A 12,683-nucleotide genomic window follows, 5' to 3' on the forward strand; every position below is an offset into this window, starting at 1 on the left:
AAGTTTTCACTAATATTCATAAACAGTAAATTTATATTAGTAACCAATAAGTACCAATCAACCTTATTTTTTAATATACAAAATGTTCAGATTTAACATACTATAAATAAGCACTGTGAATTTTAATAGCACTATTTCATTGTCTTGTAACTCTACAGCTATAACTTGCATTAGGGTGAAAAAAATAATCAAATCATCATTCTTGTTCAGCTGACTTATGCTTTTTTTAAAAATCTGCACCTACTTTCTCAAAGATTTAATTATTTACTAATTATTTTAAAAAACAGAAGTCACAATAAAATTCAACTGACAAATCCTACAATAATTCATAATTACCACTCAAATATAACAGTGGATGCTAATTAAAGCTACGTCACAGATAAGACCAATTGCTGTTCAACCTGGATTCCTGCAAGTTAGATATAACTTTACACCTTCACCTCTTCTCAAAAGAACATTTTGAAATTCAAGTGAATGAAGATATTTTTAAAGTAACACCATTTTTTAAAATAAGTCATTCACAAATGAAATTTTAACAATTTATAAGTAACAGATCATTTACAACACAGTCATAACCAAGTCTCAAAGAGTAGAACTGACTAGAAGGTTGAAAATTAACTGACCTATAGGCCAAAGTCCAAATTTCTCAGCATGATATATAAACAAAGTTGTTCATGATTGGCATTTATCTACCTCTCCAGCTTCATTTCCCACTACTCCTGTATATGTCCCCTTTTGTCCTAGTCTTGTAGTTTCACAATAGTCATTCTTGCCTAAACTGCCTGCCTGCTATAATTTCACTCCACACCCTTCCAAGTGATTGACTATTCATCATTCAAGGAAGAGTGCAGCAACTCCCATCCGCAGGGAAAGCATCCTTTATGTGCTCCTGTTTTCTCTGTTCCCAGTCTTTCCCCTCCTCCACACTCTCAAAGTAGCCTAATATCTATCAGGTTGTAATCGTTTACTTGTCAATTAGAATGTGAACTCCTTGGAAATAAAAACTGCTTTTTTTTCTTTGTGTTTAAATTGTCTACATATTGCATATAAAAAGCATATGAACAAATATATTTTTGTATTGTGTAAACAAATAAACTTTGCATAAATAGCATACAATACAAAATTGCTGTGACCAAGAAATCTCCCCAAATGTAGTATTATACCTGTCTGATAATCTAAGATATAATCCTGCTTATTAACTTTTAAATTCAAAAAAGTGTGAGGGGGCGGGAAAAATCAATCAACAGATTCAGTCTTAACTTACATAATATAGTTCAAACTTATTATTAATATAATAAATACTCTGAAAAATAAGATTGAAAACATATTCACCAGCCTTAAAAAGTATTATAATCACTCATTACAAATTCTACAAAGTACATACATATTCTATATATTCTAGTTACCTGTAAGAGCTATTTTTTTCTTTCCTTAAATTAAAAAAATAAACATCTATAAACTCAAAACATAGTATTTCCTAAACTAGAGTTGCTATGTGATGAAAATGACAAATCCTGTCCAAAAAAAAGACCCGCTGTCACATCATCAGTTAAATAATCACTTGTCATAGAGTGAACAGTTCCAGTGAGATGATGCCAGACTCCTTATCTAATATTTTTAAAAGCTTATTTTGTATTTGCTATCTCAATTATACCACATAGAATAAGCAACACAACATTTTTTGTGGATGAAGATGATATTTAATCAATTACACTTGCTAGGATTAAAAACAAGACCTATCATTTTTTTTAATGCCTTTTCAATTTCAGCATAGTTTTGCCTACCTGGCTTTTATTTGGCTTTTCCTAGCAGCTGCTTCACTAGCAGTCATCGGTTCAGGAAGAGCTGAAGGAATAGAAGAATTCTTGGAAGAAAAAAATAAAATGTCTCATTTTAGTTTTTTATTTTAATTGCAGAAAGTTTTTGTAAGCTATGGATATATCATTGAACTTTAAAAGTACTATGAGACACTATTACTTTCACATCAGATACCTATAAATTATTCACATGTATTTGCCAGATCTAATCTGCAAATATCACTACATGTTACACAAATGTCAATTTCATATTCATGTGCCACAGAAACCTTGGAAAATAAGCAGAAGAACACCATTGTACCCATTTATAATTGGGTAAATCTTGAGTAAAAGAAAGATTATATTACACTCGTAAATCAATAACTATTTTACATTTTGGAAAAAGCAACAAACACCAAGGATAAGAATTAAGTGTTGTTTCTACATACTACAGATAATTTTCAAGACACAGAATGTAAGGCCTGGAAAATGAGGGCAGAAGGCCTTGTTTATTTGTCTATACCCAATGTTTAGTTCTTTGTAGGTACTCAATAAATACTTGCTGAGTAAATGTCGAATGAGTCTACTTATCTACTTTTAGAACTGCAAAGCTTTCAGCTTCAACAGAGAAAAGAGTACATCAATATGGCCAGGGCTTCAAAAAAAAAAAAAAAAGGAAAGGTACCACATTCCTTCTTTTTTCTTAGTGGGGTAGATTAAGTTACACATAAAGGAAACCCTACAGAAACAGGTCAGGCCAGAATGATCTTTACAAAGTCAAGAATGGCTTATAATCAGTGATGATTGCAGAACCTTTATTAAGATTGGCAGAGACTTGCCATACACGATTCACCTAAAGTAGTTAAATGCACTGTACAGTCAGTGAATAAAATTGAAAGCTTTTGAATAATACTAACTATTGACAACTGAGCACCTTCCATGGACTAGGCACTGGGTTTCACATGTAATCCTTATAATTACTATCCTTGTTTTACAGAAAAAGAAATGGACATTAAAGTAACTTACCAAAAGGTTCAAAGTCAGTCACTGATAAGGACAAAACTGAATCTGGGTCTCTCTATTTACATTGCCTGTGCTTTTTAAAAAAAAACTTTTTTGTAGTTTTAGGGGATACAAGTGCAGCTTTGTTATAAGGATATACTGCATAATGGTGAAGTCTGGGCTTTTACTATGACCATCACCCAAATAGTGTATATTGTACCCATTAGGTAACTTCTCATCCTTCATCCGCTTCCCACCTTTCTGACTTCCAATGTCTATTACTCCACTGTCTATATCTATGCGTACACATTGTTTAGTTCCCACTTAACAAGGCCTGTGCTCTTTATACCAAAGTTTCCCAAACTTACTCAGTTAACAGTGCTCAGTGTCTCAGTAATTGTTTACAACACTTCTAAGAAAAAAAAAATACTAACAGTCCTGTTTATTAAATTGTTAGGCCCAAATAACTTAATAAAATTAGTTTTGTGCTAAGTCAGAAAGATGTCCCTGTGTTTTCCTCAAAAATGCAAAATATCCTGCTTGAGTCTGCTGCAGCTCCCCAAGGTATCTCAGTGCATAGTTTGGGTACTGAAGCTTTATACCACAAATATCAAACACACAATCAGATCACTTGTCATGAAACAAGAAACTCTGTGTTTTAGCAACAGCAACAAAAAAAAAGTAACTCTGAAAGTAAATATATTCACATACGATAAAATGAATTTTAAATTCATATCCTATTTGAAAATCTACTTACATTGATGTTGGAGACTGGACAATCCTTTTTGGCAAATTTAAATGCAAAATATGACACTTGAAATATATCAGGTCTATGTTCCGGATCTGGTTCAAGCATGAACCCTGCAAGAATAGATCAAAATGTTAAGAAGTTTTATGAAACACACATTATACTACTTAGGGGCACATTATAAGGATAAAACATATGTATTTTCTGTTCCATTCTAAGATCAGTGATGATTCTAGCAAACTTTATTAATGCCTACAGAAAATGCAGAAATTGCTATTTTATAAATACAGCATTATCCCAAGCTAAGGGTAGATCAATCACAGAACAGCTCTACACTAGAAGTATGAATGACAAACTTGATTATTCTATTGAAAAAGTGACACAAAAGAAAAAGTGAGTTTAGTGAACACTGGGGAATTATTCAAGAAAGTTCCAAGGCCATAGTAAAAAGGTCCTTCAAGATAATTCTATTCAAAATAATTATTACTATTATCCAAAATACCTGTATTAATTTTTAAGTGATCCTTAATCATTAAGAAAAGCCTAAATTGTATATGTTGTAATCTAACAAGGTAGTAATGGATTGGCACTGTCGTTTTCCAAAAACATGCTCTCTTCCCATATTGATGCTAACAACATTCACCATAGTTCTGTATCTTAACATGTTATCCATATCATGCTCAGAAATATGGGCAGAGTTTTCTGGTTTTTATGAACAGATTTCAAAACAACCTTACAGCATTGCTTGAAATGCCTGATCTTTTTTCTACCAAAATGACCACTATCATTTGGTAGTACTCCACTTCTTGGATAATTTTTAATTCTAAATTTCACAAGGTTGACATTTATACTCAATTCCATAAGTAAAAGATTTTGTTAAGACATCTCAAAGTCTACCTCTGCTTCATTAATTAACTCTAAGTTGTTATAATGTTTAAATCCTTTTTAAACTACTTAAAATGTAAAATTTAAAGAATTAGATGATATTCTTAAGTTTGCTAATAAAATAATGTATAGAGAGATCTAAGTATGTAAATGGGTTAAATAAAATTATAAATCAAAATGAATTAAATCTTCCCTTCAAATTTAAGTAATATTTTGAATACAGAATGTGCGATACATCTTCAATGACATGATAAACTTATTTTGGCTAAAAACACAGTTATGTGGAAAGTTATAATTTATTTGAGAGATTCTGAGCTCAGTGTAAAATATACGAAAACTCTGCATGTAACTTGATTTTATATATTTATAATGCTAACATATATCACTTATAAAATGGATGTTTTTTATAATTTTTACCACCATTGCTAGACTGAAATAACTAAAAACATTTTAATTCTAATATTTACTAGTTTATATTCAAACTCAATCCAAAAAAGATTTGAGGAATCTACAAAATTTATTTTATCTTGATACCAACAGATATTAAATGTTTTTAACGTAACAACAGTACACAAAATGGGGATAAATTTAAACATACTGTTAACAATAACTACTTATTCATATAATTTTAAAAACCAAACAAATCACACGAAACCTACCTAATTCACAAATGTATAGTCCTATTTTTCTATTCTAACAAATTTATTTGGCTTTTAAAATCTAATTTCAACAATAGCTAATTATACATATTTAGTCCTATAAAGAACTTGAAGTGGCACACAAAACTAAGATTTTTTAAAATATATAAGAAAATTAAAACTAATGGAAAAATAATGGCTTGGGGGTTGAGATGGACAGGATAATGAGGTCAGTTACAAACTACATATGATTTGGTCTTAAATGCAGGCCCAAAATTTGCTCTCCATTTTTTAGCTGTCAATATAAACAGGGCAACATGATCCATTACATGAATCACAGTGTATCTAATACAAAAACAAATCAGGTGCTAAGGAAAAACACTATTCGTGATACTGAAAGCTAGAGAGCAAATTCTCCGTTGAGTCTTTCTAAAGATAGCTCACACAAAGTGAACAACATCCTTAAGGAATAGCAGTGAGTGACACAGGGTCATGTTTTAAACACGCTATCAGTATGGACTAGTGGCCTAAATGCCATGCAGTAAAAGAAAGGGGTATGGTTTAAGAATGTACTTCTTTTGCGGCCTGGTTTAATCCAAGAAAAACTTTTTAAGTATTCAGAGAGGAATTAAATGATAGTTCAGGCATTCCTTGTTTTTCTTTGTTTTGTTTTCTTTCATAGCAGTTGAGAAGCACTGAGGGAGAAAAAAATAAATTTGAGATTTTGTGTCCTAACCTATATGGGTATAGGTATTTCTGTATCTCAAGTTAAGCACAGCATATCCTCTAATGATTAGGTAGCTAGGTTGCAGGTAGAATTGATATTATCTTATAAGCAAACACAAGGACCTCCAATTCCCCTGGGTCATGTTTTCATGTGGGAATATATCTGCTGGAGCCAGTTTAGTCTAACTGTACTGATTCCATTTATGTGACATAAAATCAACTCAAAAGGTCAGAACTACTATTTATTTTAATAAAGAAGAACAGAAAATATTACAGTACATTAATATGGTAAATGTAAGCAATATTTCATGAAATGTGATTCAATTTACGTGTGTGGATTCTGTGTGTGGTGTGTATACCAGGTTATAACTAAAATGTATTTTTTATTAATATATTGAATCACAGTCACAAAAAGTTTGAAGCCACTGTGCTAGTGTAGTGCCACGATCTCTGTCTACTACTATAACTCATTCTCCCCAATGGGAAAGACAGTGATTTGTCAAATTGTTAGACTAGAAAAAAGAATGAAGCACCTCCATCCATCAATCTCTGATGATCTTTCTTTCAGAACAGGTTATTTTAAGAACATACATGTTCTCTGCTAAACCATATTTTGTAAGTAACCTGTCTCTGTGGAAGAAGTCTAAGGTTTTCCAGCATTGACTATGACTGGATGTTAATAAATTTGAGGGTTGGGAACAGAGGAACAGGCTCCTTCGGCTTTAGATCTAAATTTCATTCTGCAATCTGCTTCACCAGTACTAAAAAGTTGACAGTTTTATCTGATGAGCTCCAGTGGACCATCTCTGACTTGGTTCTAAATTCAAAGTATGAAAAGATGAATAATCATACCTAAAACCCACAGGTAGAACTTCGCTACATTTTTATCTCCAAATATTTCTAAATTGAATATTATCAGCAATTTAAAAAAAAGGAAAAAAAAATCAATAAGGCATCTTTAAGCACTTAAGTTAAATAATATAATTTACTGAACTCTTCAAGAGAATGGGTTGCAAAATGTACCACTGGATTACTGAAGGATGTAATCTAGAGTGTGCAGAGGTATCACATTTAATACAGCTAAACACTGATTCAAGAAGGACATTTCAGCCAGGCATGGTGACTCTTGCCTGTAATCCCAGCTACTTAGGAGGCTGAGGTGAGAGGATGGCTTGGGCTTAGGAGTTCAAGACTGCAGTGAGCTATGATCTCACCATTGCAATCCAGCATAGGCAACAGAAAGACCCTGTCTCTTCAAAAAAAAAAAAGAAAGAAAGAATTTGACCCTTCAATTTTTATAGTTTTTCTAAAGCCATTTTCTCCTGCAAATAATTAAACCTCGAGTTCAGTGTTTTATTAATTGCTACTTCATGACAATAAAACCATATCATCTATTAACAAAATACGCTTTTGGGGAAAAGAAATGGATTAAGGAATGTATGTGTCCAGTTCACCTAAAAGTAGTATTATGTGATCAGGTTTAAAAACAAAACAAAAAAGGCAGAGAAGCTAGAATACGCCCTTGTTTACTCAACTTAAAATGATCACCTGAATCATCACAAGACCATTACCACTGAATCTGATTCTACTATAAACATAAAATCAACTTTTTAAAACTTAGCCACGAAGAAATAATATTTCTCTGCTCACTCAATAGTGTAAATCTTTCTATTGACACAAATACTACTAACACAACCTAAGAACACAAAATAGAGCTTCAGCACTGAAGGTAGTATAAGACTAAACTACAACAATATTTCCTATTGATGTACACACTGGTCTGAGGCAATTGATTTAATTATGCCTATACCAATATTGCATAGAAAAGCACAAAATCCCTGCACATTCCAACAAAAATAGAAGCTAACGGAGCTGCTTGTTGCAGCAGCCAAGTTATACCATGGTTTAGTCAAGGACCTAAGCCAAAAATTAAAGTAGTTACCATTCAAGTTACACAAAACGAAGGATCCATGCCTGGGCCTAGATAAAGTTAAGCCACCATCTCTAATCTAACAGCTCAACAAATTTAAAAAGAAAATACTCTGGATAGAAGTCTCAAAACAATTTTCCTGCTTAAAATTTGTTTGGTTTTCCCTCCATAAAGACACATTTTTCTCTCCCACAAACTTCAAGTTATTGCCCTTAATTTCCCTGAAATGAGAAACATCCACTCCAATTTTCCAACCATAAATATTTCATGCATCAACATTATTTCTATCTGTTAACCTACAGACATTGTTATAGAAACTTACACGTTACTCTATATGTCCTACATACCTTAGTATACGGGTGCTGAAATGAAACTAAATTTAATAGCTGATAATATGTTCAATCATAACTAAAACATTAAGTGGCACTAAATAATGCCAGGATAATATATTTGGAATAGACCTGGTAACTACCCCGAAAAGTTACTGATCAGAGCCCTCTCTCTACAAGTAGAAACCCAGAGCCAGTGATTGAAAAGCTCCAAGGAAACCGTAACTTCATCTTTCATTTCAAAGGTACTTTTAAGTAGCTATTTTTTCTTTTCAAAAATAATATAGGAGAAGAGAGTGGGTGAGGTTATAGAGGAAACAAGATTGGCCATGAGCTGATAACCAGTGAGGTTGGGTGAGGTATTTTCATGAGGTACATGAAAATTTATTGCACTGCTCTGTCTGTATTTGTAGAGATTATTAAATTTCCATAACAAATTTAAATGTAGTAAAAACAAGCAAGCAAATTCCTGGTTTCCCACAATATGGGTATTGAAATAAATTTAACCCTAATCGAACCAGTCACAATGGCTCACATGTGTAGTACCAGTTACTCAGGAGGATCAGCTGAGCCCAGAAGGTTGAGACCAGCCTGGGCAACATAGCTAGATCCTGTCAATAAATACATGGCCGGGCGCAGTGCCTCATGCCTATAGTCCCAGCACTTTGGGAGGCCAAGGCAGGCAGATCACTGAGGTCAGAAGTTCAAGACCAGCCTGACCAACATGGTGAAACCCCATCTCTACTAAAAATACAAAAATTAGCCAGGCATGGTGGCATAGGCCTGTAGTCCCAGCTACTCAGGAGGCTGTGGCAGGAGAATCTCTTGAAACTGGGAGGCAGAGGTTGTAGTGAGCCAAGATCACACCATTGCTCTCCAGCCTGGACAACAGAGTGAGACATGGTCTTAAAAAATAAATAAATAATAATAATAATAAATTTAGCCCCAATAGATGAGCTCTTAAGAGCAAAGATAAAGAAACCATAAAGCAATAAGTGAGAAGACCCTAAAGTTTAAAAAAAAAAAAAAAAAGCTTTTACCTGGTGTTCATCACTACCTTACTGCACAAAATAAGGAGGTAAGAAAAATAATCTTAGTAGTTATATTTAACAGTATATTCCGGAATATATGATAATTTATGGTAAGCCTTTGGTAGATCCACCATTAACCCATAAAACCAAATTCCACTTCAAAGCATCCAAAGACATTTCTGCAGGGAAAGTATGCTCTAGTAAGTGTCTGACAGCATGTCCTGCCCCTATCCAGAAAATCAGAAATTAAGTTAGATGAAGAATTGTAATATTGATATCAAGAGTAGTTGTAGTACTAGTTTTTATAGTAATAATGACTATAGTATTAAAGGCTATCTCTTACTAAAAAGCACTTTTAAGCTTTCATTTAATTCTCACAATAACCATAAGAGGTGGGTACTTTTTAAATGCCCCTTTTAGAAATGGGAAGACTGAGATAAATGGAGGTGCTCAATATTCCATACCAAACAGGGACAGAGCAGATGCAATCCAAGGCTGTTTGGCTCTAGAAGTCTTGCTCTTAATCTCTGCAATGTACTTCTTTAATCACCTTACAACACAGGAGCCAAAAGACAACTGAGGCAGCCAGCTTTCAGTACATTCTTCATAACTATTCAGTAATCCTGTTAGTTATGCTTCTCATTCTCCTCTAAATGGTTCTCTAAGTTCTTTTCAACTCCTGGATCTGGAAAGTACTTCTTTCCTCATCCCCCATGTCGGCCCCATTACTTGTCTATTGGGAGAGTTAACAAAAGCTAAGAAAAGTTCTAAATATTTGACTCCACTACTTTTAAGAAGAAAAGTCTCCAGGAAAGAAAGAAGAAATTAATAGGTTTATGAAGAGTAAATAATGGTAACTACCCTTGACCTAAATTAGTAATAAGAAAAGTATATTCAAATTCTTAGGTAACCACAAACCATACAGTTTTAACAAAGATTTGTCATGGCTATTTCATTTTCAAAATTTCTGTGTGTTATAAAATGGATGCAAATGGAACTAATACTAAAACAATGTGTATCTTCTTATGCTTTATTTTATGTTAATATATGGAAACAACTACATTGCATGAATACACAATTGACAAAAGTTTCACATTCAAAAACTATGAGCCAAGCTAGGAATTCCTGATTTTTCTGAATGTAGGATTTATTTAAAAGGAATACAAATCACTAATTACATATTATAAACACAGAGACACTGAAATAAAATGGCAAAAGACACAAAAGGCCACATTTGAAAAATATAAAGAATAAGATGGCAGGCCAAACATGGTGGTTCATGTCTGTAATCCCAACACTTTGGGAGACTGTGGTGGCAGGACTGCTCGAGGCCAGGAGTTTGAGACCAGCCTGGGCATACAGCAAAACCCAATCTCTACAAAAATTTAAAAATTAGCCCAGCATGGTGGCACATGCCCATAGTTCCAGCTACTCAGGAGGCTGAGGTGGGAGGATCACTTGAGGCCAGGAGTTTGTATAGTAAGCTATGATCACAACACTGTACTCCAGCAGGTCCTGGGCCACAGAAGGAGACCTTGTCTCTTGAAGAAGACAAAGAAAAAGAAAAAAATTGCAAAGAATCTAAATGTTTTCTAAAACACATTACATTATAGGTAAGTAAGTTATGGTTTTAAAATCTGTACTTTATTAAGCTTTACTACTCAATACAATACTTTAAAAGTCCATAAAGCCCTCTGACAGGAGGTAAAATACTAGGAATATTGTAATTTCAGATTGACTTGAATGCTTTTATGTTTTTTCAACCTTTTGTTATTTTTGCCTAGCTCTCAGAAATAAGTTCAAAGACATAATACACGATTAAATTTATACTAGCAATGATAAAAACTAAAATTAGCACATTTACTGACAGTAAGGGAAGCATATAATACACTGTAATGCATCAATTAACTAGAGCCTAATTAGATCTAAAATTATCAGTAGTATTTTTTTCCATCTCACATTACAAACACACATAACCCCACCCCACTCCCACATTACATACACACAGAGAAAAAAAGAAAAACCTAATCACAAGAAAATAAGATCCTATTACTGTAAGCAAATTAAATCACAAGTCAGACTAGATTTCTTCTATGCTCCCTTTTTTCTTTTGGTCATTTTTGACCTTTTTTGGAATTTTTACCCTTTATGATTTACACGAGCTTCATAAATTATAAAACTTAGACATTTGTCAAATGAGTAACAAATATTTCTAATTTATGAGTTTGGGTTCATGAGTCTGAGGGAACTTTTAATGGTTTAAAGTTATATGGCAATGGATTAATCTTTTTTTAATAATAGTTCCTGGGATTAAATGTCTAGCTTATAAATTCCACATTCTACTCTTATAAATAATTTCACACTTATTTTCTTCAAGTACATTTATTTTTATATTTAAATCTTTGATTTATCTGCAATTTTAGCATAAAGAATGAAATAGAGATCCAGCCTTATTTTTTGCCCACAAACAGCTGAGAAAGTTGAACTGCCATCTTCATCATACAAACCTCAAAATATTTCTATTTCTCTCTTTTCTATTCCAGTGAGCTGGAGGCTACAACAAGGGGTACTTGAATGCAGAAAACAAAGCAGAAATGCTAGACACAACACACTTAATGCTAGACACACTCCGTGTTAAAAGGAGCTGTTTAAATATTGTAGCTTCCTAATTTATTTTAATAGCTGATGGTCCTCCCCACTCCTCAAATCTTTTTAATAAATTTTACCTTGTAGATATATAAAAAGTTAAATTACAGTACCTACCAAAATGGAAGAAAAAAATCTTAAAGGAGGTTGGAAGAAAAATTAAAGTATTCTTTTGAAATCGAGGGCCTCTCGAAGACTAGCCCTTCTGACATTATCCCTTGGTGTGTGCTACTAAATCTTACCCAGGGGCTTAAAAACATCTATATTAATCAATAATTAGGTTGCTTTCATTCTTATGTAAGTTTTTAAACACTTTTTTAAATGTTTTTTTTCTTTACTATAGTTTCACAAAATTTTCATATATGAAATTAAGACTAGATTTAAGTAAAGGAATGTAAATAGTAGGCCCTAAGTACAGTATCCTACAATATTTTCATACATTTTTCCAAATACTTACTTATTAAGCAATGTATGTTACGGGAGTAACGAGAATTGTCTGGGATGGTGAAGTTGCCATCACAGATAGCAACCTGACTCTCACCAAAAGGAAGAGTGAAGAAACAAAGTTTATAGAGTAGACATCCCAGTGCCTGTAAACCAAAGAAGCATAAATATCATTAGAGCTCAAGTTAACAAGACACAAAAATAGCCAAAAACTCAGTTACTTTAAAAAAGTCATGTTTCTATACTGCAGCAATCTTTTTACAAATTATTTCTTAAAAAAATTAATATATTTAATTTTTGAAAAGACATTTAACTATATCATTTCCATGATCTTCTATCACATCTGTGGGTAGTTGGCTGAATTAATGGTATCGTAAAAATCAGAAGTAGCTGGTTCTTTTTGGAAAAAAATTAAACTTTTATTTCTTCCACAAGGAAAATATATACTTAATACATAACTAGCATATAACCAACAAAGTATAAGGCTTCTTCTTTAACAGCATTTTTA

General features: G+C 32.8%; 1 protein-coding gene across 4 annotated transcripts in view; it reads right to left on the reverse strand.

The window, feature by feature from the left end:
- The window catches only part of BMP2K (BMP2 inducible kinase), a 144,383-nt gene that overhangs the window by 53,106 nt on the left and 78,594 nt on the right, over nt 1-12,683 (reverse strand). For all 4 annotated transcript variants that reach the window (XM_055111374.2, XM_034958602.3, XM_034958603.3 and 1 more), the window contains exons 7-9: nt 12,189-12,321; nt 3,556-3,659; nt 1,785-1,864 (exon numbers count right to left, since the gene is read on the reverse strand). In XM_055111374.2, coding sequence (XP_054967349.1) covers nt 1,785-1,864; nt 3,556-3,659; nt 12,189-12,321 — 317 coding nt within the window. The remainder of the gene's footprint in view (nt 1-1,784; nt 1,865-3,555; nt 3,660-12,188; nt 12,322-12,683) is intronic.

This window comes from Pan paniscus, chromosome 3 (assembly GCF_029289425.2).
Source record: "Pan paniscus chromosome 3, NHGRI_mPanPan1-v2.0_pri, whole genome shotgun sequence".
NCBI classification, from domain to species: Eukaryota; Metazoa; Chordata; class Mammalia; order Primates; family Hominidae; genus Pan; species Pan paniscus.